We start from the raw sequence: 27,678 nt of genomic DNA on the forward strand, positions 1-27,678 counted from the left end.
CCTCAGTTTCCCTGAAGTACAACAAACTGAAATTGTACTTTTGTTTAAAAGAGTTCCAATTAAAATTTATTTGCAAAATCCAAATCCGAAGCCAGCCAAGATGTAATGAAATCATCCAGTGGTTTTGAACTTTTAAAGTATTTTTGCTTGAGAAATATCTGTTGGTATATTTCATAAAGATAACTTGGTTCTGCTTGGTTAATATAGCTGAAAATAAGCTTATTACAAAAAGTTGTGTTTTAGTCAAAAGATGAAGTCCACCACCTGTGAGTAACTCAATTTTAAGTAACTTTAAATGACTTTTAAACACTGCCTAGAATCATTTTATGGTTATATTGCTGTACAACAGTTGGGTTCTCAGTGAATTAAGAAAGAAAATCAAAAGCTTTTCAAATTTTTCACCTGAAGTCCTGAAAAAAACACTTAGTTTCCACAGCCTCCTGAAGGTCCACAAATGACTGTAATTAGCAGAAACTCACAATAGCAACTCATTTATCCTCAAGAGTGTGGCCAGTCAGTAGATCGTATGCGAAATGTACCAAACATAAAGTACAGTTGAGTGGAAAGCTCAGGCTGGTAAGTTTACCAAATGAGCAGTCAAAGAGACTTATCTCAGTATTTTAGTGTCTATAATATCTTTCCACACCATACACCTGATAGGACAAGGGTGCAGCATATCCGAGGGTCTGGCAATGAGGATTTTAACACAATTGCTAAGTTCCATGAGAAGAGTTCAGGCTCATCACTGTTGATGACCTTTCCCACATTATGATGACCAGGATGGTATTCAGCTTGTTCAGTACCTGATTTGATATTTCATTACTTAGGCAAAGTGGCATCTTGCAAAGTGCTTGCCCAGAGGAGTTTAGATATGCACAAAGCTTAAAGTAACACACTTGATAGATCGATTGTATTAATGCCTTTTATGACCTCCAGCTGTTGCAATCAATTTATAACCGATTAGATACTTTTGTAGTATAGTCATAGTCTTAATGCATGAAATGCAGAAGCCAAATTATACACAAGCGGATCACACATAAAAACAACACTCAAATAATGTATTTTGGTAATGCTGATTAAGATATAAACATTGGCGAGGACAAAAGACAAACTTCCCTTCTCTTTTTTGAAACAGATTTTTTTTGTACGTTACAGTGAGACAGAGCAGATGGAGCTTCAGTCCAGTAAAACTTCAAAGCGTTGTACTTTGCTGCATCCGTTAGTCAAATTGTCTTGCTCCAGAGAGTTAAAATACTAAAAGATAAATAAAAATTCTAAAGTCTTACTAAAGAAAGATGCCAAATGGAGAGGGGTATATCCATGAGTCTGAGTCTTGCTGGTAAAGCATTATTCAACTGCATTTATGTTATTACATTTGCCCATTCTTCTGTAAGAAATTGCAATGAATAGCAAGCAAGCTCCACAACTCATTAATAAAACGAAGATCATCAGCATTTATAGGGACTGAGGAGTTGGTAGAATGTAAACCTAGAATAAATGATCAAATGTGAAATTGTTGAAGAGCTGTTTGGAGCCTCACATTGGCACTGTAATGCTCCGCCTCTAAATTTGACACAGATTGGTGGTGTTGGAGGCTGGAATCATTGTTTTGTTGCCACTCCACTTCTACGTTACTGAACTACAAGTGAGCTCTGCATTTCTGGCCTGGGCTTCTTCAGAAATGTGGAGTCCCTGAAATCCAGTTGTTCTTTTGTAGTGTAAGATAGTCAGAGAAGGTTTGAAGCCTGTGTCCAGGGGTTACATTGCAGGGTTTTCTGTTGGAACTCTTGCTGCTTGTTGTGCACATTAATAATCTAGATGCAAATGTAGGAGGTTTGATTAGAAAGTTCACATAACACAAAAATTAATGGTGTGGTAACAAGCAAGGAGAAAGCCTTAGACTACAGGATGATATAAACTGGCTGGTCAGATGGACAGAACAATGACACTTGGAATTTAATGCTGAAAAGTGTGAGGTGATGCATTTTGGAAGGGCTAACAAGACAAAGGCATATGCAAAGAATGGTAGAGCCCTAGGAGAAATATAGGATCAAAGGGACCTTGGTGTGCATCTCCATAGGTCCTTCAATGCAATTGGACATGTGGATAGGTGGTCAAAAAGATAGTCAAGCATTGACTACAAGAGCAAAAAGGTTATGATAGAATTGTGTAAGGCATTAGTTAGATTACAGTTAGAGTGTTATGTTCTGCACCACACTGTAGGAAAGATGCAATTACATTAGAGAGTGCAAAAGAAGTTCACCAGGACATTGCCTGGGGTTGTTTTCCTTTAAGCAGAGATGGCTAAAGGGATACCTGATTGACATATACAAAATTATGCGGGGCATAGATAGGGCTGATAGGGGGAAATGTTACCCTTCATGGAGTAGTCAATAAACAGAGATTTAAGTTAGGACATTTAGGGGAAGACTTTTTCACTCAGATGGTGATAGCTATCTGGAACACACTGTCTGAAAAGGTATAGAGGTGGGGATTGCATGACATTTAAGAACAAGGCTACAGACCAAGTACTCAAGATTTAGATTGGATTAGAGTCGACAAGTGCTTGATAATCAGTGCAGACATGTTGGGCTGAAGGGCCTCTTTCTGTAATATAGTAGTCTATGACTCTAAGATATGACATACTTATTTTTAAGGCAGTAGTTTCCACATTCTCTTACGAATTTGTGTCCCAAACTGTGTGTTAATTGTGCTATTTCCAGTTCTATTTTAAAGTAGAAAGTATTTCCAAAAATAGTCTTCACAAGTATGAATTATCTCATGCTGAGACTTCATTTACTGTTAACACCCCTTCAAATCCCATTCCTCTAAAAACAGTTACTCCACTTCTTCAACCCGGACAATGTGACATTATTCATCCTCCTCCCTCAGCCCCTCATTCAACCTTCCTCACCCCAACCCCCCCCCCCCCCCCCCCCCCACCACCACCACCACACCCCCACCCCCCCAGCAGTGTTCAAAACATTCTCTCAACCACTTAATGATCCAGAGAAAGTGAGGACTGCAGATGCTGGCGATCAGAGTCAAAAGGTGTGGCACTGGAAAAGCACAGCCGTTCAGGCAGCATCTGAGGAGCAGGGGAGTCAACATTTCAAGCATAAGCTCTTCATCAGGAATGTGAGGGTGGGGAGGGAAAAGGGGGCTGAGAGATAAATGGGATGGGGGAAGGTGATTGGTGCATGAAGATAGAGTGTGATGCTGATAGGTCAGAATGGTGGGTGGAGCGGATAGGTGGAAAGGAAGGTGGACAGGTAGGACAGTTCAAGAGGGTGTTGCTGAATGGGAGGGCTGGATCTGGGATAAGATGGGAGAAGGGACGATGAGGAAACTGGTGAAATTGACATTGAAATCATGAACTCGCTGAAACTCCTGTTTATCACTGTCAACCAAGGCTCCCTGATTGACCGTGGACAACAACCCCATTCAAGATTCTCGTAATGAATGAAATCAATCTGGCCCTCATACTTATCACTGCAACTGCTTCCCCACTCCCCAGGTCCAGTTCCTCTGACTCTGATTTGGGCACAGGCAGCGTGTACGGACTGTAGCCCATCTCTTGCGCCAGGAGCATCTCAGGAGATTTTCCTCCTCTTCTTCCAGCAGTAAGAGTAGTGAGGCTGCATTCATTTCAGACTCTGAGACTTCCTTGACTTGAGACAGAGGGGAGAACCCACAATTTCTGACAGACTGTTCTGAGGGACAGGTATGGTTTGCTCCTGCCCTGTTTGCAAGGTAGTAGCTTTCATTTGATCCACATGCTTGTTCATGTCCACCACATCGACCCAAACTTCGTACGTCACAGTACCTGACCTCGGGTCAACCTTGCCTTGTAGCCATACAGGCCATTTCCGTGGTTTCAAAACTAAACTTTGTTCCCTAAAAGAAACAGTCTCTCAGCATCTCATTCAGGCTTTACCCAAAATCCCATGCCTCTGCCAGCTGTCTTAACTCGGTCAGAAATCATGGTATGGATTCCCTTCGTTCTTGAACAGCCCAATAAAACTGGAAGCATCTCAGGATTAGAGGAGGCTCGGGGGTCATAATATTCTTTAACTAATTCCATCAACTCTTGAAAGGTTTTAGTATCTGGTGCCTCAGGGAATGTTAGACTCCTATTAACCAAAAATGCTATGGGTTCATAAGCAGTCAGAAGGATTGTTTGTTGCTTTTCATCTGTTTCAATGTTCTTTGCCCGGAAGAAAATAGCATATTCTTTCCACATTCTGACCCCAATCCTCAACAACAGTGTTGAATGAGTCAAGCTTCCCAAATAAAGGTATGATGCCAGAAATACTTACTCCAACTCAAGAAATGACTTGCAACCGAGCTTTATTCAGGTGCCTGTTGTTTTCTCTCATTGCCACTGAAATAATTGCACAAAGGCCAATAATCCATCACCAAGTCACCATTTATTTATGTGCATACAGTACATGGATCTCTGAACAATCAGCTCAGAGCCAGTCCCTAGCATGAGAAGATTCTCTGAATCTCCTGATTATATCTGTCAGCCAGAGCTCCCAGATTAACAATCCCAATCACGGATCACATAATCAATGAGATCCATCTGGCCCATGTTCGAATTACTACAGGCAGGGTGAGTTGATCAGCACCATTGGAGGGTGGGTGGGGAATAAGCATTGTTGAGGGCTGGGTGGGGTAATTTTTTAGGAGAGAAGTGAATATTGCTGTGGGAGATGGAAGGCTTTACACATCAACTGTTTAACTTCAAGTTATATCTCTCAGCTGGTTTTGTAACTACTATGCTGAAGTGAATCCATATAAAAACCAGGGTAAGTATAGGGCGAACAGTCTGTATGGTTCTGGACTTCAGATTCCACTGTCACGTAATCATGGATTTTGCAGTTTAATCTTTCTATACACACTGTGTGGATGTGTTTATTCAGAGGCCTCCTTTGGATTCTGACATTAATCAGCAACGCGTGTTGGGTATGAGGCCTTTCCTCATACTGGATGATGTGGGCCATTATTTTGCTTATATTATACAAGAAGTCCCCCTGAAATTTGCCATTTATGTCATACATTAATAAATGAGGAGAAATCGATGATTTCTATAGTTACAGCTTTTGGTGAAAGATCTCATCTTTATTGCTTTAGCACCAGTTTAAAGAAAACATGCTTAAGCAGATGGTTCAAAGAGGATTTTTTTGGTCCAAAGGAATAGATTAATTCTCCAGAATGCCAGGTGTCATGTATAAACAAAGATGTCATAATCCTTTTTACAATGTTGAACCGATAAATTCAATTTAGGTAAACCTGTTAAAGGGTTCTGGTCTAATGTCATGCTACTGAGCAACTGTGACTTTAGCTCACCCTTTTTGTGTCATAGACTGTGTTCCAGTTACCAGTGCTAGCTCTGAATAAACATGTATTGACCAATTATTTGTTAAGTGTTTAGGAAAGATTCATATTCATTAATAATCCAGGTTAATGTATTAAATTGCAAATATGACTGATCACTTCTGGCATCTTTGATTTGCTCAGATTTTGCCAACTGATCAACACAAAATCAATATGACAATCAGGGCAGAAGGTTGAAAATTATGTTGCAGAAGAATTTTAATAGCTTCCCTTGTGGTGAACAGAGTGTTTGTTTTGTGCAGTAATTTCCATTCTATAAATAATATAGAAAGTCCAAGGGATTAATTGACGCCAGAATAATTGGCCTGTTTTTCCCAAAGCAAAGTGCCCCATTAGCAACCTGACTGCTTCCTGCTTGCCTAAGGCCTCTTAACTGTGATTCTGTGGTTTGCTACCAATGGGTCACATTTAGCTTGGATCTGTACTGAATTGCTATTCTCACCTAATGATCCAAGGCATGCTGAGCTCAGTCCTATATCATTGATGTACAACTGGCTTTAAAAAAGGGAGTCTAAAGTTTTGAGTCAATGCAAGTTTTACTCCCAAGAAAGCAAAGGTTTAGACCAGGCAGCAATTGTGAGCCACAGCATATGTGTCACGAGGCTAACTTAATTTTAGGATATAACTGCATCCCTGATAAATTAATCAGCTTAAACCCCCAGGATTGGTCCTTCCTACCTCAATGGTTAGCTAGCCCATTTGCAGAATGTCTGTGGCCCTATTTTGGGCAGGAATTTTGTGTCCAGGTCAGGTTGTCAACATCAGGAGATCCATTTCCATAGTGTCAAAGTGTGAAATTGGTCAATACAATGAAGGAGGGTGGGTGGCCTTCTGAAACTGGAGGGCCAATATCAGCTCAATATTGTAAAAAGAACTGGTGATGTCTTTGTTTATATAGGAGTTTGTTTTGTGGCCACTACAACAGAGTCTGACTGCCAGTTGGAAAATCCCCGTTAGTGTCAGTGCCCAGTGTCCTAATGGATCATTTAATAACCTTCTCTACCTGCGACTGGTATTCTGCCAATGGTGGATTCCATAAGTGGCAAGCCCTCAAATTCCATATTGTCCCTGTGATTGGGTGATAGCTCTCTAGAGGTTGAGTTTTGTTAAAAAGGCCTAGAGAACTCAGATCGCAGACAATTAGGTGCCTGATAGGATGGAATTTCATCGAGGCTCCCAGAAACCTCTGCAGTGGCGCTGTGAACATCAATTTTAGACTGTTGTTTGGAAATGCTCGTAAATCCATTTCGGACCATTCCCAATACCGAGTACGTTGTACTGCACACTCTGAATAGCTACAGATACATAGCTGTTTACTGACTTCTTGCTTTTATTTGAGAAAATGTTCATGACAAAATTATACCATTTATGAGATTAATTAAATTGTGTTATCATATAATTTGAAATACGGCCTGTCAAGCATTTTGCCAGTGTGAGTATTGTCGGTGGCTAGGACAGAGTTCTAGTTTTCATGTTGCACAAATTGACCAAAGCACATATAATCCCTGGATTGGAAGGATTCCTTCGTAAAGCAGAATGAAAAAAGGCAATGGTTGTTATTGTGTGTGAATTGGCTTTGTTTGTTTTACAACAACTGAGTCTTTTAAAAAGATTTAACATTGTTTACATTTGTATCAATGGTGAATCATGAGTTTGAATCCTGTGTGCAGATACAATAAATAAATTGCAGATCAACAGAGTAATTTTCCTTGGGAGTTGTGGCAGCCATTTGGTTTCATCTCACTTGAAGTAATGAATTAAAAACAGTGTTTTCATTGGTTTTTACCTTTAGTCTACAACAGTGACTTTGTTTCATGTGAAGTGACCTGTGCTAAGATGTGAAATCTGGGTATTCATAGTACGTTTATGTTGTAAATGGTAAATTATTATGATAAACATTTGTGGTCTTATGTATATTACTTTCGTGGTTTACTTTACATCTTTTCCATGTGTTTCCGGACACAGGTCAGGTGATCACTGCTGGTATCTTTGAAATTTTAAATGGATATGACTTCAGAGATATGCAACGGACAGTAAATGGAGAACGACAGACTGGAGTGGCTCCTGCTGATTATGATGATAATTACTTAGGTGAGATGTTTTAAGTACCTTCTAAAATCTAACAATAAGCAGAACAAAGCGTAATATAGTACCCCCGGAGGGCTATCATCAAAGATTCTGTGACTCAAACTATAGTAAAAGTTGATTTCAAAAGGGTTCATTAGCATTTGAAACTTTGTCTAGTTAGCCACAGTTGTCACTGTCTCCTATATGTAACTCAAATAATCCACCCTATCTCAGCATCTAACCTGTGTTCATTCATTTCCTCAGTGATCTATGTTCAGTTTATTTGGTGTTGTTCCATATAATCTAATAAGGCAAGAAAATGGAGTTGGTGCAAAGACTGTAACCCTGTTGAATACAAAGCCAGCTTCATGGGCTATATAGTTGACTGCTGTTCATGTTTGTTGTATTGTACTTGCTTGGAATAATCTTTATAACAATATAGAGAGATCTTGCAACCTGCCATAATTCTGGGATTTGATGGAATGTACAATTTTTTTTAATCTACTAATGGAAAGTGGCATCTCCGGCTAGACCAACAATTATTTTTCAACCCTTGTTGCTCCTGAGAAAGTGGAGGTGAGCTGTCTTCTTGAACTACTGCAGTTGATTGTATAGGTACGCATACAGTGGAGTTAGGTAGAGAGTTCAATTTTTCCCTAGTGACATTGAAGGAACAGTGTTGTATTTCCAAATAAAAAAGGTGAGTGGCTTTGATGGAACCTTTATAGATGATGGTGTTCCCATGTACCTGCTGCCTTTGACCTTCTAGATGATAGTGGTTGTGGTTGGCAGGTACGATCTCACCAAGGAGTCTTGGTGAATTTCTGCGGTACATCTAGTAGACAGTACACATTACTGAACTTCAGTCATGGAGGGATTGGTTGTTTCTGGCTGTGATGCCAACCAAGTAGCCTGCTTTGTCCAGGATGTGTCAGCTCCTTGAGTGATGTTGGAATTCCACACATCCAGGCAACTGGACAGTATTCCATCAATCTCCGATGATATGTAGATGGTGGTCAGGATTTGGGGAGTCAGGAGTGAGTTACTCACTGCAGGATTCTGCGTCTCTGAATAGCTGTTATAGTCCCAGCATTTACATGGCTATTCCAGTTCAGTTTTTGGTCAATAGTAACTCTCAAGTCATTGATGTTTGGAGATAGAGTAGTCCTAATGAATGTCAAAGGATAACAGTGAGACTCTTCCTTGTTGGAAATGATCATTACCCGGCATTCAAGTGACACAAATGTTATTTGCTGCTTATCAGTCCAAATCTTGTGCATTTGGGCATGGACTGCTTTAGTATCTCAGGAGTTGTGCAACTATCATCGAACAGCCCCACTTCTGACTTTATGATGAAGGGAAGGTCAGGAACACAGGAACAAAGTGTAGGATATGATTAACCTCACTCAATAAGATCATGGTTGATCTGCAACCTAACTCCATTTATCAACCTTTAATATATTTTTAATATCCTTGGTCAACAATCACTTATCAAACTCAATGTAAAAAAGTAACAAATTCTACCACATTATTATATGTAGAATGTCCTAGAAGCCTTCGAACTACTTTGACAAGGTTTGTTTTTCAGGCTTTCCACATGGTAAATCTCCTACCTTCCGCTGGGCGAATATCAGCAGCAGCAGATGAGTCCTTTAAAGGAACATTCATTACCTATTTAAGATTCCCAATTCACAGATTTAATCAGGGCAGAAGCCAAAAGGGAATAGGTTTCAAACTCACCACTCTCCCACCAGATGAAATGTCCTCTTGACACCAGATTGACTGTGGAAGCAGTCTTTAAATTCAGCCCCAGGTGTGCTCTAAACAAGGCTTTTATAGCTCTAGCACAGATTTTCCACTTCTATTCGAGTCATCACAATATAAAGGTTAGAATTGCATAAGCCTTTCTGTTTATTTTTTTATAAATGTTTATGACATTTTAATGATTAATTTACATGAACTCTCTGGTCCCTTTGGCCCTCCACTGTTTCTTGATTTTCACCATCTGGAACATACTCTGGTCTAACTTTTTAATTCAAAAGTGCATGAGCTCACATTTTCCCACGTTGAAACCTATTTGTTCATTCAATAAATCCCGCACAATTTTATGTTCCCATTAAGATTATTTACAATGCTATCTTTGAGTCAATAGCAAACCTAGATATATGGCTTTTTATCCTATGATGTCCATTTTTTATATTATCTATTCACAGATATGGGTGTCTCAGGCTAGGTCAGAATATATTGTCTATCTCTAATTGTCCAGGGGTCAGTTACAAGTCAGCCATATTATTGTAGGTCTGGAGTCATATATAAGCCAGGCCATGTAAGGATGGCAGATTTTCTTCTCTGAGGACAATAGTGAACCAGATAGTTGTTTTTAATGACAAGCAACAGTGTTACCATTGAACTGGCTCTTTATTGAATGCAAATTTCAATATTTGCAATGCTGGGATTTGAGTCCATGCTCTCAGAATATTGTGGAGCTACTGGTGTTGGACTGGGGTGGCAATATCAGAAGTTAGATGACACCAGGTTATAATCCAACAGGACTGTGCACCTGTTGGACTATAACCTGGTGATGTCTGACTTCTGACCTCAGAATGTTAGTGTGACCTTCTGGATTACTAGTTCAGTGACATTATCATTACGTTACCACCTCCCCTCTAGTTATGCATAAATATGGTGAATAGTCTACTACTCAAGACATTCTACTATTTAGAGTATCTGCTTAATTATTCCTACTTACCTTTTGCTGTCACTCAGCTGAGTTTGTTTTTATTTATTCAAGCTACGCAGGGCTCTTGTGATACAGTGGGTGATGTCCCTATGTCTGAGGCTCTGGTTCAAGTTCCCTCTCCTCTCAACATGTTCAATGACACCTCTGAACAAGTTGATTAGAAAATATCCATACAAACTTCAATTTTAGCTAACGATCTCTGATAATGGGCTAAATCTTTCTGGACATCCATATATACTGCATCCATTGTCAATCCTCTTCCCACAATTTTAGTACTGCCTCAACAAATTTAGTTAATTTACCAAGGTGACCAAGCTTTTACAAACCAATTTTGACTGTCTCTGATCATCTGAGATTTCCAGGGTCTTTGGCTGCCCCTGTTATAGACGCACATAATTTCCTGAGAGCAGATGATTGGCCAGCTGGCATATAGTTCCACTCTCTTACTTTTCTTAAAGAGCAAAATAATTTTTTGCAATTTTTCAATCTGAAGAATTGATTCCTAAATAAAGAGAACTCATAAGATTACAATTAGGATCCGACAATTGTTGTTGTTTCTGTTATTGTACATTTATTAATTTTGGTAAGTACCTGATTTAATATTAGTTTCCTTGGGAGATCCGGCATGTTCTTCTTCTACTGTAAATATTGATGCAGAGTAATTATTCATCATGCCTTCCATTTCCTTAATTTCATTGACAATGTCACCACTAGCAATTTTTAAGAGGATTACATTGCCCCTGTACAAACTCTGCTGAAAAATAACTGTAAAATTAACTGTATTCATTTTGATATCTTTTGCAATGTTGTCTTAAGTCTATTTTTGCAAATTCATTAGCTTTTTAATTGGCCTTCACTATTCTGTGTATTGCTCCCATTTGGCAGGATCAGTGCTATTTTTGTGTGCTATATACTTAACTTTGTTTTTGCACTTTTTTTGTGTTTGGCCAATGTATTTTTTACCCCAAGGGTAACTGGTCTGAATCGCATTAAATTCTTCCTTGCATATCTCACATTGATCTTCTGTCAATGTAACCATCAACCAATTTACCCAATTAATTCGGACAGCTTCTATCTCACTACATTGAAGTTAGCCTTACCCAAATCTAGAATCCGAGTAGCTGTTTTCATGTCTCATCCTCTCAAATGCTGTTTTCAACTTGATCACTTTATGATCTCTATTAGATAAAAGTATTTTAGCTGGCCACTCATTGAAATCTAATTTGGCATGTGTTTTAATGGTTCTGGGAAATATTGTACAGGATTTTAATGGAGTCAGCAGGTTTCCACTCAGCTGTCAGCCCTATTAGGAGAGGGCTGGCTATTCCACCACCTCCACCCCAGAGCTGCCAGGCAATCAGAAAGCATACATTGCAAACAGACTCACTGATACCGCAAAGTGTTTGAAAAGATACCGCATGTCAGATACATAAGAGAAGAAACCATGGTGTTGAGTGTAGATAGATTATTAGCATTGAGTATAGGAGTTGGGAGGTCATGTTGTGGCTGTACAGGGCATTGGTTAGGCCACTTTTGGAAAATTGTGTGCAATTCTGGTCTCCCTTCTATTGGAAGGATGTTGTGAAACTTGAAAGGGTTCAGAAAAGATTTACAAGGATGTTGCCAGGGTTTTAGCTACAGGGAGAGGCTGAATAGACTGGGACTGTTTTCCCTGGAGCATCGAAGGCTGAGAGGTGGCCTAATAGGGACTTATAAAATTATGAGGGGCATAGATAGGTAACTAGACAAAGTCATTTCCCTGAGGTGGGGGAGTCCAGAACTAGAGGGCATAAGTTTAGGATGAAAGGGGAAAAATTTAAAAGGGACCTCAGGGGCAACATTTTCACGCTGATGGTGGTGCATGTATGGAATGAGCTGCCAGAGGAAGTGGTGGAGCCTGGTACAACTACAACATTTAAAAGGCAATTGGATGGGTATATGGGCCAAGTGATGGCAAATGGGACAAGGTTAGGTTAGGATATCTGGTCGGCATGCTTAAGTTGGACTGAGAGGTCTGTTTCTGTGATGTGTATCTCTATGACTGTATGATAGATGATTAATTAACATATAGAAGACAGAGAGTTGGGATAAATGGATATTTTCAGGATAGCAGCCTGTGGCTAGTGGACTGCCCCAGAGATCAATGCAAGGATCACACTCATTTAAAGTATATTTTAATGACTCAATAAGGAAAATGAATGTCCTATTGCCAAGTTTGTGGATTACCTCAAAATAGGTGAAAAGGGCAGTGGTGAGAATGACAGAGTCTGCAGAGGGATTTAGACAAGTTAAGCGCAAGTGCAAAGATTTGGCAGAGGGAATATAACGTGGGCAAATGTGACGTTTTGCACTTTGGTAGGAAGCAGTCTTAATCAGTTAGAATGGAGGTGCAGGTTTTGATTGATTAATATGTAATTCCCAGAATTATTTTGAAGTCACTGCCACAAGAAAACTTCAGGTTTTATCAGAATAAAGGTAACACTCTGGTCATAAAGTGTATTTTAGGTGTAAGGCTATGTTGCAAGTCTGTTTGTATCTGTCAGACTTTTTTTTCCAAAGTAAGAATTTCTAAAATGCCATATTGATTAACTGTTTATAGATAGCATGTTTTTTGGACAAAGTAGAATGCATCTGCAAATACAAATTCGCCCTGTAGATATAGCTATTTGTGTGTGTGTATGTGTGTGTGAGAGAGAGAGAGGTAGAGAGAGTGTGTGAGAGAGAGGTAGAGAGAGTGTGTGAGAGTGTGTGTAACGTAGTGGGGTCGCCTGTAGTGTGACATGAACCCAGAATCCCAGTTGAAGCCATCTTTATGAGTACCGAACTTGGCTATCAGCCTCTGTTTGGCAACTCTGCATTGCTGTGTATCCTGAAGTCCACCTTGGAGGACATTTACCCAAAGACCTGAGGCGGAAAATGGAGTTGGGGATTATTGAATCAGCTATGAACTAACTGAATGCTGGAGATGATTCGGTGGGCTGAATCGCACCCTTCTGCTTCTACATCTTATGGTCATACTGATATACCCAGGAATGGTGATGGTTTTGTCTGGAACTTTGTGTATAAGGTATGAGTCAGTAAGCTAGCATTCCCAATTCTATCACTAACTGCAAGATCTTAGAATGGAGACCTTTTCAGTGTCGACATCCTGTTTTTTGCCGTTGTTATTTTGAATGCCTAGGCTGGGTTATCCTATGTCTTCTCCTCCTACTCTACAGTGTTTTCTTCACTTTTCTGGTAGACATTATATATGAAGTAAAAACAGAAACTGCTGGAAACACCGAGCAGATCTGACAGTACTTGATGAGAGCAAAACCGTTTTGAAGAGGGAGGTCATGTTGCAGCTGTATAGGACATTGGTTAGGCCACTGTTGGAATATTGCGTGCAATTCTGGTCTCGTTCCTATGGGAAAGATGTTGTGAAACTTGAAAGGGTTCAGAAAAGATTTATAAGGATGTTGCCAGGGTTGGAGGATCTGAGCTGTAGGGAGAGGCTGAACAGGCTGGGACTGTTTTCTCTGGAGCAACGGAGGCTGAGGGGTGACCTTATAGAGGTTTACAAAATTATGAGGGGCATGCATAGGGTAAATAGGCAAAGTCTTTTCCCTGGGGTTGGGGAGTCCAGAACTAGAGGGCATAGGTTTAGGGTGAGAGGGGAAAGATATAAAAGAGACCTAAGGGGCAACCTTTTCACACAGAGGGTGGTACGTGTATGGAATGAGCTGCCAGACGAAGTGGTGGAGGCTAGTACAATTGCAATTTTTAAGAGGCATTTGGATGGGTATATGAATAGGAAGGGTTTGAAGGAATATGGACCGGGTGCTGGCAGGTGGGACTAGATTGGGTTGGGATATCTGGTCGGCATGGACGGGTTGGACCAAAGGGTCTGTTGCCATGCTGTACATCTCTATGACTCTAAGTCACTGAATTATATGCCGAGTTTCTACAGCATTTTCTGTTTTGTTTCAGAATTCCATCATCTGCAGCATTTGCTTTTATTTGTGATCTTATAACCTGGTATATCCCGTTCCCAATCTTGATTCTTAAGCAACCCTGCCTCAGTAATAGCTACCATGTCACCCCTCATGTTGAACTGCATCTGCAACTCATTCAATTTGTTCCTGATATTATCTGAGTTTGTATAAAGAATGTTTATTTGGGCTACATGCCCGAACCTGTCCTTTCTTTGTAAGTGTTTCACCGCAAATTTCATATTTCTGTCTCTTGGTTTAATTACTTCAGATCTTTTCCTTCTATCTATCATACCTAAAGCACAATGCATGATTTTTACTTTGCACTCATCCATGTTTTTTGTTTTCAAACTGTTACATAGACTACCTCTTTCACCCAATTTCTCCTTTCTACCCATTTACTGGTATAAACTTCACTTTAGTCTATTTATCCTTTCTAATGTCACCCCAGTCTTTAACCATTTAGCGTGGAATTCCACCAAGCATGCCTTGTGGATAATTTTAATCAGCCTATCCAGATAGATTATGATGTACTTCTGGAGCAGATAGGATGTTTAGCCAGGCCTCTGGGTCAGACGTACGGATGCTATCACTACGAGAGAACCTTATATCGTGTCTCAATGTGAAAAGGAATCAAACTCCTCATCTCCTCCTTTACCCAGATGTTTAACTCTCTAATCTGCCAAGTTATAAATTGCTCATGTAATAATTCAAAGATTAGAACCTTTTGAGATCTTATTATTTAATTTAGCTTCTAGGTCCTGGTATTCGCTGAGACAGGTCATTTGCCTATTCTTCCACTATATTGTTCGTTCTACCATGGATCCCAAGACTAAATTCTCCACCTCCTTCCTAACATCTTTTTAATTCTGTTTGAAATATCCTTCAATCTGGCACCAACTAGGCAGAATACTATGTGGTAATTTTAATCCTTCTTACTAAAGGTGCTTTTACTAAAATCAATATTTTCCTTTGAATATATGCTTTGAGGATCTTGCACTATGCATCCTGTTTCTGTGACCATTTCTGTTTTGAGCTTTTAATTAGATTAGATTCCTTACAGTAAGGAAACAGGCCCTTCAGCCCAATAAGTCCACACTGACCCTCCGAAGAGTAACCCACCGAGACCCATTTTCCCTGTGACTAATGCACCTAACACTATGGGCAATTTAGCATGGCCAATTCACCTGACCCACACATCTTTGAACTGTGGGAGGAAACCAGAGCACCCGGAGGAAACCCACACAGACACGGGGAGAATGTGCAAACTCCACACAGACCGAGGGTGGAATTGAACCCAGGTCCGAGGCGCTGTGAGGCAACAGTGCTAACCACTGAGCCACCGTGCTGCCCTAGAGAAAGTCTTCATAACTGAGGCTAAAGAATCTTTCGCTCTTCAATAATATGCAGCCTGTACTCTAAGTACTCCTTTTTCATTATTTTAGTTTACTCTTTCTTGGGTATATGGGTGTTGCTATTCAGGCCAACATTTGTTTTTTTCTTATTGCCCTTGAGATTTCACGTCCATACACATCTTTTAGCACTGTCATTCAAGGACCAGGTGTCTTTCTTTTGTCCGTTATCCTCTACTTTTATCAAGGTAATTCATAAATATTATGAGTACCTAGAGATCCTAATAGTCATAAATAATCAAGCTAAATAAAATTTATTCATTACTAGTAACTATTTTGTATTGTGAAACGATGGCTCTATACAGTTTATTTTCCTCCTATAATTCCATAATCGTTTAATGTTCCTGTGTCTGATGCTGGATGTTAGATATTTTCTAAAGGGCAAAATGTGAAGTATAAAATATATTTCCTTTAATCATTATCTTTTAAGAAAAGAAACAAATGGAACTGCTAATCTCCAGTTGTAAAGTTTCAGTTTGGAGGAAATTGATTTTAACAGAAAGTTTAAATAGATCCTACATTCTGATTGTACCATAAATAATATGAACAAAATCATTTTATTATTCGCTTTGTGAAACTTCCTGAAATATTCCTAACCAATCTGTTCAAGATGTAAATCAAAACTTCACATTAAAATGATCTGTACTAAATTAACAATACATTAAAGCCACAAGATTTTTCATTTACACAGCAAAGTTGAAATTAAGCTGGCACAGCTGTTGCTTGTTTAATTACATAGAACAGTTCAGCACAGGAACAGGTCTTTCAGCCCACCATGTCTCTTCGGACCATGATACCATTCCAGACTAATTCCACATGCCTACACGTGGGATATTTGGTCAGCATGGACGAGTTGGACCGAAGGGTCTGTTTTTGTGTGTACATCTCTGTGATTCTATTCCCAGCCTCTTCAATGCTCCATCTAAATGCCTTTTTAAAATATTGATCTAGACCATTCCATTCATTGCGAGTTGACATGGATTAATGGTGTTGAGTTAAACGAGTTAGTTATGTTGATGCTTATTACTATCAATCTCAAAATACTTCAAATTTAGACATGGAGAAAAATAAATATGAACTTTATTTGCTGACACCAAAGTGCACCTAAGTTGAGTCAATGCTCCATGCTCAGTGTTTTCATGACAGAATTAACTGGAAATGTGAATGAAGTGCTCTGTTGAGGCCATTGTTACTAGTTTACTAGTCCAGGAACTAACTTATACAGTTTGATTGTTCAGTGGTGGAAACTGTTAGGTTATTGTGGAAGACTGGAACCAGATCTGCTAAACTATAAAATAGCAAGAATTTGGGGCCTTGTGACACAGTGGCAGTTTCGCTAACTTTGAGCTGGGAGACTTGAGGATCAAGTCCCACCTGCTACAGGGATGTATAGTAATATATCTGAACATGTTGATTAGAAAGTGTTAAATAGAATTAAGAATTTTGATATATTACCAAGCCTGCACATGTCAGCCAATAGCATTTATATGTTATTAAATTCTATTTATTCTTCCTTGTTTTCTTTGAGTGGAAGTTTATATTGTAGATGTGCAAGCTCAGATAGCTGCAGTTTTGGCTGTAGATTGCATTAGGCAAAGTGTGTCACAGAGTGTCTGCAGTCACCAATCTGACCTTTTATTAGATTACTAGGAGATGTCCTGAGAGAATGGCATTGTCTCCATGGAGCACAAAGCTTCATTTGCCTGTCAAGAAGATACCATTCATCCTTCCACGGAAAACAAACCATTAATGCCCTGTTGCAACTGCTTCTGTCAGGCAGCGAACCAAGACTGCTCTTTTTCATTCTGAAGTAGAGCAACCTGCATCCAGATCTTCTATAACTTGATCTTCTATGGCCATCAGAAGTCCTCTGATGCTGAGTCTGTGTTTGGCTGCAACTTAACAGGTGACAGTAACTGGAGCATTGAGCTCATAAAACGCCAATTCAATGTTGCAGACTGAATAATGCCGTGCTTGCCTACTCTGTATACTTTAGTGCATGCACACTCATGTAGTCAACAAGATGATAACCAGAAAGATTGTCCATTGTATGGCTCAGATCAGCGAACTCAGCAGAGCCCAAATGCCCTGAGCTCAGGAACTGGGTCTTATTACTTGTATTCTCAATAGCTCCCCATTATTCCCAGCTGAACCATTCGAGGAGCTCAGTGGTACTTGGGTAGACTCATCATGTAAAATCCATAATTCACTTTATCTTGTTCTAAAGTAAAGTAAAGTAAACTAAACCAAAAAGTAATTAATTATCTAAATGTGTTCTAATTCTTATGTGGATCATGAATTCTATGGAAAACTGTGCTGCAATCATTTCCTGTTGGAACTTGCAAAACATCCCCTACTTATTGGCCCTAGTTTACTGCCGCAATACTAGCTGAAGTTTTAAAAGAATTTTTAAGGTAAATCTGAATGGTGTCCTGTCATAGGTTCCTACAAGATGCATTCTGCAAAAAAATGCGAAGTAATTCGAATTTTCAGTTTCCTAACTAAGATATTCGATGACATTTACTAAGTTAAAGAACCATTTGTTTCAAATGAGTGCATTTGTCCATTGAATTATGCATTAAAGCCCTGCTCCTGAAAAACCAACTCCAATGGTAGGGCCATTGTACCCAGATGCCTGATAACTGCCTCCATCAGCAAGTTCTCTTCTTCCAGCTTCCTCTTGGGCAACGTTCAAATGTTGGTCAAAGTTAAAAGATATAAGAATATGTTCAGAGTAGATCTGAAGCATGGAGGCATCGACACCACCGAATAGGAGGAGGAAGCTGCCAACTGTGAGGCATGGCACTTCCTGACTTGGACTTAATATTTACACCTAATACTTTGATGCTTTTAGCTGCTTTTAGAGTAGGCAGTTTGAACATGTGCAATGTATTTAGTTTCTGCAGGAATATATCGATACCAATAAGTCACTTGGACATTTTCTCTTGCCTGTAAATTTAGTAAAGTTGTCCTCTGATCACAATGTTAAGGAGTAAGTTTGGATTACATCTTGATATTTTAAAGTTTACTAATGTGCTAATATATTTTTACAGCTTTGATAATAAGGATAAGCTTTTGAGGTAACATGGGTGATATCTAATCTTGATGAGATTCTTCCATCTACAGTTTCCATTCTGAGAGCCTCATCAGCTGGTAAAGCAAGGTTATGAGTCCTTACACAGTCCCAATTGCAGTACTTGAGACTTGTACTGCAGAAATAATTATGCCCCCGAACCCAAGCTGTTCCTACATCAGGACTAGAAGACCTTGGTTCAAGTCCTGCCTGTTACTGAAGTGTGTCAGAACATGTCTGAACAGGTTGATTGAAAATATCAACACAGTAATAATCTCTCACTAAGCAGTTTAGTTTCTGTCTGGGTTACTCAGCCCTGGACCTCATTACAGCCTTGAACAGAACTGTGCCCTTCCACTTACATGAGGGCCTGTTCTGTGTCATGGATGTTATCAAGGTCATGTTTTCCATTCAGAATTGCTACCTTTAATGCCAGTTCCATCATAATCAATGGAGTACGGGATGAAAACAGGATTGAATGTAACATTTGCTTGATTCGTGATGACATCTTTTCCCCAAACACTAATAGTTCCACCAACTCAATTCACAGAAATAGGTGGAAAACACTATTTACATTTTTGTTGTAGAACTATTGCTGTCAAATTGCCAAATAATTCATTGAGAGGTAATCTGTAAACTCCAGATTGGATAATTAACAACTCTACTTTCACCATTGATTTTGCCTGATCTAATGTATGTCTTGGTAATCCTCTTGGACCTAAGAATTGTCAGTCATTTTGTGTGACATAGATGCATTTGTAGAAAGTTTCCAAGAGTAAATAAGAATTATTACTATACAGCTGTAAGGCAGCTTCCAAAAGGTCAGGAGGAAATCAATTATGTAATATTGTAATTAGAATCTCAAATGCTGGAGAGTGTATCTATTTCAACAGGAAGGATTAATACACTGTTAGCGTCCAAATAGTGTATAATGCCAAAATCATTTACTTTTATGTCCTGAAACATTGTGTCTGCTTCTATGGTGTCAGAAGGTCATTTACATCAGTGTTACCAAGTATAGACAGTGATTACACATATGGACCTCTCTATAATTTCCAGATGCTTAGAAATGCTTAACACAAACAACCAGAAGTCTATGCTATTACTTTGCATTCTACTTTCAGTTTGATTGTGAGGAATAATCTATCATCAAAAATACAAGCTATGATGCAATTGGAAACTTGTTAAATAAAAAAGATGAACTGGAAATACTCAGCTGTGGAAGGAGGTGGTGTTGGATGAACAAGACTTTGTGTGAGCTAAGACTTGGGCAAAGAGATTTCACTGATCTTGAGTTTATAGAAGGTCTGATGCCAATCATGAATGTGTTGGATAAATCAATTGTAAAGATAATAATGTGGGATGATGATCCAGCAGCAGATAATTTGAGGCAAGGATGGACACTGGCAATATGATGATGGTGGAAAAAGCTATTTGGTGGTGGTAGGGATATGTGGTTAGAAGCTCTTTTCAGTGTTAAATATGACCCCAAACTTGCAGACAGCCTCGTTCAGCCTCAGTCTGAGCCACAAACATGGAACATCAGGAACATCAGGGCATGCGCTTCAGATGGGAAGACACACTTAGTGACTTTGGAAGGAAAGGAGATGTAGCAGTAGTTTGCAAGGATTGAGGATAAATCAAGACTTTATTCCTTCAGGAGAGGAGTAATCCCAACAGTACTGAAGAGAGAGAACTGTAAGTAAAATCAGCTGGCTTGGGGTCCAGGAAGATAAATTGGATGGCCAACAAAATAAAAGGAAGTAAGTCAAGGGAACAGGAGGTACATGTGGTGGACAAAATGAGCTGCAAGTGGACACAAGTGGACACAGGTGTGCAAGCGACAGGGAGGGGAGGCTTAAGAAGACAATTTGCAGTTGAGAAAGGAAAGTGGGAGTTACTTTGCAATAGAGGATAATCCTGAAAGAGTGAGCAGTTTCGGCAGATGAGAGCAAACCCAACAGTAGTTTAGGTAAAGTGAGTCATAATCACAAATAACATCCAATTTGACTGTGACAAAGGTAAGCTATCCCTCCTCATCTGTCTCAACCTGTGTGCAGATGTAAGAGCTGAGATTGCAGAAGCTCTAGCTGGGTTCTTTCAACTCTCCTCAAATACAGGAATGGTGGCAGAGGGTTGAAAGGTTGAAAAATGCCAGTCCTGTTTGGAAAGGGGGAGAAGACTAAACCCAGCAACTACAGGTCAGTCAGCAATGAAGAAACTTGTAAAATAACAATCCAGGTCAAAATGAATTGGAATTTGGAAATTCATGAACTAATAAATGAAAGTCAGCGCAGATTCCATTGACTTACTTGATTCTTTGAATTAGTGGAAAGGATTTGACAAGGTATTGCATTTGGCTTTGTGTATATGGGCTTTCAATTGTTATTGTCAAAGTGCCACAAAATGTAAGGAAACTTAAAACTCATGCAAGTAAGGTGGCATTGGAAGCATGGATTCAAGATTGTCAGAAGGACAGAAAGCAGAGAGCTGTGGAGATTGTTTTTCAGATTGGTAGGAAATAAACATCAATGTTCCCTTGAATTAGTATTAGCATCACTTGTTTTTATATAAATTAAGGACCAGGACCTGGGTGTGCAGAATATTGGTTTGAAATTTACAGATGATCCAAAACCTGGAAATGTGAACAGCTAGGAAAATAGTAACAGGCTACAGAGACATTGGCAAATGCTTGGAATGGGCAGACACGTGAAAGATGAGATTTAATACAGGAAAATGTGAAGTGATATATATTGGTAAGAAAAGTGAGGAAAGATAAGTTGAACTAAATGGTATAATTTTAAAGGAGGAGTCATGAAGCAGTTATACACATTGATATGGAGGTATATATGTACAAATATTTAAAGGTGACAAGATAATTTGAAACACAGAAAATAGGAACTGAGGTAGACAATTTGGCCCAAGGCATTTATTCTACTGTTAACATGGCTCATCCTCCTTCTCAATACCATACTCCAACCCATAGCCCTTGACATGGCACAGTGGCTCAGTGGTTAGCACTGCTACCTCACAGCACCAGGGGCCTAGATTTAAATCTAGCTTGGGCCACTATCTGTGTGGAGTTTGCACATTCTCTGTGTGTCTGCATTAGTTTCTTCCAGGTGCTCTGATTTCATCCCACAGTCCAAAGATGTGCAGGTTAGGTGGATTGGCCATGCTAAATTGCCCATTGTGTCCAGGAAGGTGCAGGCTAAGTTGGTTAGCCATGGGAAATTCAGAGTGATAGGGTAGGGAGATTAGGTCTCAGTGGGATGCTCTTTGGAGGGTCAGTTGGGCTGAATGGCCTGATTCCACAGTGGAGAGATTCTGTGACACCTTTAATTTATAAAAATCTATTCCTTACTTCAATATATTCAGTGACTTCACCTCCACAACCTTTATAAATAAATACATTTCACCAGTTCACAATCGCTGAGTGAAGAAATTTCTCCTCACCTCAGTCCAAAATGGCCCGAAATAATGACACAATTTTCTATACCCTCTCTGGTTATGGTTAACATCTTGTGTGCAGTCTGTCTAGTCATGTCAAAATGTTACATGTTTCAGTGAGCTTCCTCTCATTCTTCTACATTCCTGTGAATAGAGACCCATACAACCCAACCTCATTTCATATGACAAACGTGCCATCCCAGGAATCAGTTGGTGAACTTTTGCTGCATTCCCTCAATGGCATGTATATCATTTCCGAGATAAACGGGCCAGAACAGTGGACATTACTCCAAGTATGGTCACACCAAGGCACTGAAAAGAGAAGGCTTTTTTTTAAAAAAGCATCTACGTCCATGGCTCAATTAATAGCGTGTAGAAGCCAGCAAGTTATCTGAACACTTATGAAATACCACCTAAGCCTTTTCTCTGGTATTGTGCTCCGTTCAGGACTGTACATTGAGAGAAAGGTGTAGAGGCCTTGGTCAGAGTGCGGAACAGATTGATTAGAATGCCCCCATTGGTTAGGGTGATTTAATTTGCATTCAGAGCTGGGGTTGTTTTCCTTAGAACAAAGAAGCTTAAGATGCAATTTGCTTAAAATGTTTGAAATCCAAAGTCGTATTGATTTGAGTAAGTGAAGGGAAACAGATTCCAGTGCCAGAAGAGATAGAAACCGAAAGGACAGAGATTGAAGGTGAGTGGTAAAAGAATCAGAGTCAACACAAAGAAACTTTTTTTTACAACATAAATTGTTTCGATCTGGATTCAGAGCCTTGCCTCAATTCCTTGTGTATCTGGCCTCCTCTCATACTGAAAAGGGCAGTCACTTAATCCTTTGTGGATTCTGCAAAGTTATAATCTGTATAAACTCCCTCTCTATAGATGCTGCTTGGTCTGTTCTGTATTTCCTGTATTTACATTTTTATTTCAGATTTTATGCATTCATAGAGTTCCTACGGTGGAATTTATTTATCGGTTAGCATAACAAAATGTTCATTGTTTCTGGTGTTTGTAGGGCATTTTTTAAAAATAGATTTAAAAGCTATACAAGGTACAAGTGCATTTGGCTGGGTTTCTTTAATTTTTATTAAAATTGCACAGACAAAATTGATTTCACAGATCATCTGGATTGCCAGTCATTAAAATCTACAATACAAGGATTATCAGTTTTTACTTAACAGAAGAAGCCATAGCTCAAAGTTTCTAATTAAATCTACTGAAGCAGGGTTTTAATCTGAAGGTTTATCAACTTGTCTAGACATTTATCTTCTCATGCTTATTAAATAGAAAAGGACAATTTTATATAGGGGAAAGTTAACAGATTGGAGCACAAACATTACATTATGTTATTTACTCAAACTACTAAATTTACACATTGCACAAAATAGATCTGTCATGCTGTGTAGATTAAGATTTCTGGAAATAAATATAGTTTACAATACATGGCCTTCCAAAACACACACATTTGGTGTATCATTTTATTAGAGATTTTAAGAATACAGTAGATGCTGAATGATACATTTTTCATAAAAATCTGTTTCTCTCTAGTAAAAGAATGTAAGTGAAAAACATTTAATTACTTCTTGGGTTTGAAGGGAGAAAGGTAAATAAAGAAAAAAGGCAGGCAGGGAAAAGAGTTGCCAATGTTATAAGTTCAAAAAGTAACTCGTGGCTCTGGAGCTGAAGTGAAACAAAAAGTAAATAAAAGGACTTTGTTTTAAAAAATGCTCAATGAAAATAGTAAATGTAAAATCAATTGCTTTTCAGAATATTAAAGCATGCATGCTGAAACAAACATGTCTGCCTTTCGGTGGACTTATGTCATAGCTCTGGCCAAAATTCTTTGGCATTTGGGGAAATTGGCTGGAACCCAGATACTTTAGTGCCTGGAACTCCACTGGTAATTTCTCGGGGGTCTTGTTTGTTTGGAACTGTTGTCCAACCAAAACATGCATGCAGGAACCACTCCCTTGCAGGCAGCAGTCTGTAGGAGCTGATGAATGTCTGGAATGTGCTTAAAATGTTGAGGGTTACCATTGGTAATTGCACATAGGTGTGATCTCCCAAATGCTTTTCATTCACCTATGGGGTGTGGGCATCATTGACTGGCTGGCATTTATTGCCCATCCCTAGTTGCCCTTGAGAAGGTGCATTGATCTGTCTTGTTGAACTACTGCGGTCCACGTGTTATAGGTAGACCCCCAATGTCATTAGAGTGGGACTTCCAGGATATTGACCCAGCAACACTGAAGGAATAAAGATATATTTCCATGTAAGAGTAGTGAGTGGCTTGGATGGGAACTTTTAGTTTGTGGTGTTCCCATGTAGCCGCTGCTGTTATCCTCCTAGATGGTAGTGATTGTCATTTTGGAAAGTGTTATCTAAGGAGCTTTGGTGAATTTCTACAGTGCATCTTATAGATGGTGCACACTGCTGCTACTAAGCGTCAGGGGTGCAGGGAGTGAATGTGTCTGGGTACCACTCGAGCATGTCACTTTGTCCTGAATAGTGTCAGCTTCTTGACTGTTGTTGGAGCTGCCCTTTTCAAAGCAAGTGAGGTGTAATGCAGCATGTTCCTGACTTGTGCGCTGACTTTGAAAAGTCAGAAGGTGAGATTCCTAGCCTCTGACGTGTTTTTGTAGCCACTGTATTTATATGGGTAGTCTAATTCAGTTTCTGGTGAATACTAACCCCCAGGTTGTTAATAGAGGGCATTCCTGCAGATTATCCTGCTAGTTGTGAAACAAACTGGTTAGTGGAACTGCTAGAATTGCATCTCTCAGTAATTTGGGGCATTTATGTTTCCATGTGAAAAATGTGTTTTTGATGCAGTATTTACTACAAGTTGACCATATGTTGGTACTTAATTTTCTCAATAGGATACTCAGTTGCTGTGGGGGAATTCACAGGAGACTCTCAACAAGGTAAGCAGCTTAATTGATCAGCAAAAACATGTGCTCATTTATTATGTATTTATTAGACATTTCCTCCTCTTTAAAACAGAGTATTTTAATCTCTACCTAACCTAGTAAAATTACTTAGTTTTCCTGTCTTTTATCTTGGATTAGAATTTGTTGCTGGAATTCCAAGAGGTGCTGAAGCATTTGGATATGTATGTAATAACCTTATTTTCTTTAGTCTTATTTTCAAATGGATTTTGCTGTTTGTTTTGTCTTCATGTCTTTCTCTCATCCTATCCTAAACAAGCATGTGTTTTTGAAATATTATATTTCATTTCATTTCTTCCATTTCTGAAAGTCACACAATTGCACTACACCACTATTTTTTCCTCAGCAACAGTATCAATGTGGATACAAAATTGGCTGCAGGTTAGGAAACAGAGGGTAATGGTCAATGGATCTCTTTTGGGCTGAAGCAAGATTTGTCGTTGAGTTCCCAAGGGGTCTGCATTGGGACCCTTGCTTTTCCTGATATTCATAGATGATCAGGGATTGGTGTGCTGGGGATAATTTCAAAGTTTGTATTGAATGCTTATTTGAATAGATATGGTGTGCAAGGATGTAGGGATAAAGCAGAAGAGTGATATTAGGTAATGATGCTCATTTGAAGAGCTGATGAAGACATGACTGGTTGGACAGCTTTATTCAGTGCCATGAGAGTTCTGTGATTCTGTGAAAAATAGGATAAAATGGAGATAATTTTCAGTGACGCACTGAAAAATGGATTCCTTCCAAATAAATGTTGAAACAGCACACCTCCATTTTATGGGTAACAACTTTTCAAATATGCAAATTAAATCCGACACATCTTGAGTGTTGTAAGCAATGCACTTCAAATTGTCCTACATCATTTTGCTCTTTTGTGGGATCAGAGGAAGAAATGTTGTTCCTGATTCCAGGCTGGTGGCTCACGTTCAAACTCCCCCAGAATTGTTTCCCTCCCTTCAAGGACAGTTGGTTCCACATGGGAATCATCGGACTTCTCACCCTTCCTCAGGAGGTGAGCTCCAATGGAACATCTATGTGATACCTGAGGCTCAGCTGTCATATTCCAAGGGTGGCATGTGAAAGTGGTAGGAGCCTCCTGAGATTGCTTCAGACAGTTAGCATGCAATCTACCAAATCTGCTCCTGTTTTGGGCAGACATTGAAAATTGAGGCTCATGATGTCATTTGGTCTCAAGCCCCTTTTCTCTTGGTCAAATCCACTGCAGTATTGGATACTAAGAGTAGTATGACTCCAAAGTAGCCACTGGCACAAATAGCAATGAGGTGATCTGCCATATTAGACTGAATACTTTTAAAACTGATGGTTCATATCTTTTTCATCAGCATTTCATTCATCATCTGATTGTGTTGTCAGGAATCAAAGCAGATGTAAACATACTTTTGTTTTCATAGGTTGCCATCATAAATGCAACAGATATGACATTCATCTTGAATTTTACTGGTGAACAGGTAGGATTTTGTTATATTTGATCATTTTAAGAAGCCTAAAAAGCTAAATAAACCATTTTTTTTACAAAATAAGGATATCAAATATTCTGCAAGTTCAGGTAAAGTTAATAGCAGTAAAAACAACAAAATCACTGCTGAAATCTTGACCCAGTAACAGAAGTTAGAATAATACACATTAGGAACTAAAGCTGTTCAAAACATTAGTGAAAAAAGTAGGCTTTCTCACTCACATTGAACTTGACCAGAGGTTAGTCTCCTATGTCCAGGTTTCCTTGCATTGTTGTGGTTTCATCCTTTATTTTGTCTTTGACTTTGGAAACAATATTATTATTTCAAAAACATATGTGTAATATGCTATCATTGTGTCACATCGTACGGAGTTTCCATACTTTGAGGTAGGTTTGCATTTGACTTTGATAGTGCTTGTTTTGCCCACAAGAGACACAAATTCTTCTAAAGCCTCTCCAGAGAATTTATTGCTATCCAACATCAATATCTACATTTCATGATTTTTAAAAAATAAATTCATTTCGAAACATAGCTTCAATATTAAGTGTGCTAGCTCTAGTGATGTTTTCTTGCTATTTGAAACCTTATATCAGTTCCAGTGCTACTTGTGGCATTTTTCAAATCCCTTCATAATCCCTATCATATTCTTGTGCTGAGTAGATATACTACTAAATGATGTGACGTTGCTTTGTATGTGAGTCTAAACACTCTCACAATGATTTTGACTTCTCTATGGTAGTTTGTGCTTTCTTATTGTTACAAATATTTGTTCACTCACAGTCGTAGAAACAGGCCAATTTGCCCATGTCATCTAGTTTTGTACTTTATGCTCCCAGATAACTGAATTCATGTATTGTAGCTAGTTCTATACTACCAGTGAGAATGACTGGTGGAATATATCATTTACTCAATGCCAAGTATGACTTTGTTTTCTCTTGGAGGCTAGAAGTTCCTCACAGTTTTCGAGAATCAATGGTGGATCATCTGAAAAAAAAAACAATCTTTAGGTGAAATCACCTTTAGTGGACATTACTTTGCATTTTATCTTGGTGGATCTGTTCAACCTGTGGGACAAAATTCAGAGGAAATACTGAAGATATAGATTTCAATAGGCTTTAACCTTCACCTTCCTAAACAGT

The 27,678-nt window shown here is 39.1% G+C and overlaps 1 protein-coding gene across 1 annotated transcript in view; it reads left to right on the forward strand.

Annotated features, from left to right (window-relative positions):
- itga8 (integrin, alpha 8) overlaps positions 1-27,678 on the forward strand; it is a 207,770-nt gene that overhangs the window by 26,029 nt on the left and 154,063 nt on the right. The window contains exons 7-10 of the mRNA XM_043690322.2: positions 7,366-7,491; positions 24,993-25,037; positions 25,182-25,225; positions 26,474-26,530. Of these exons, the coding sequence (XP_043546257.1) occupies positions 7,366-7,491; positions 24,993-25,037; positions 25,182-25,225; positions 26,474-26,530 (272 nt within the window). The remainder of the gene's footprint in view (positions 1-7,365; positions 7,492-24,992; positions 25,038-25,181; positions 25,226-26,473; positions 26,531-27,678) is intronic.

This window comes from Chiloscyllium plagiosum, unplaced genomic scaffold (genome assembly GCF_037043375.1).
Source record: "Chiloscyllium plagiosum isolate Xiang-an unplaced genomic scaffold, Cpla_swu_hap1 HiC_scaffold_5, whole genome shotgun sequence".
NCBI classification, from domain to species: Eukaryota; Metazoa; Chordata; class Chondrichthyes; order Orectolobiformes; family Hemiscylliidae; genus Chiloscyllium; species Chiloscyllium plagiosum.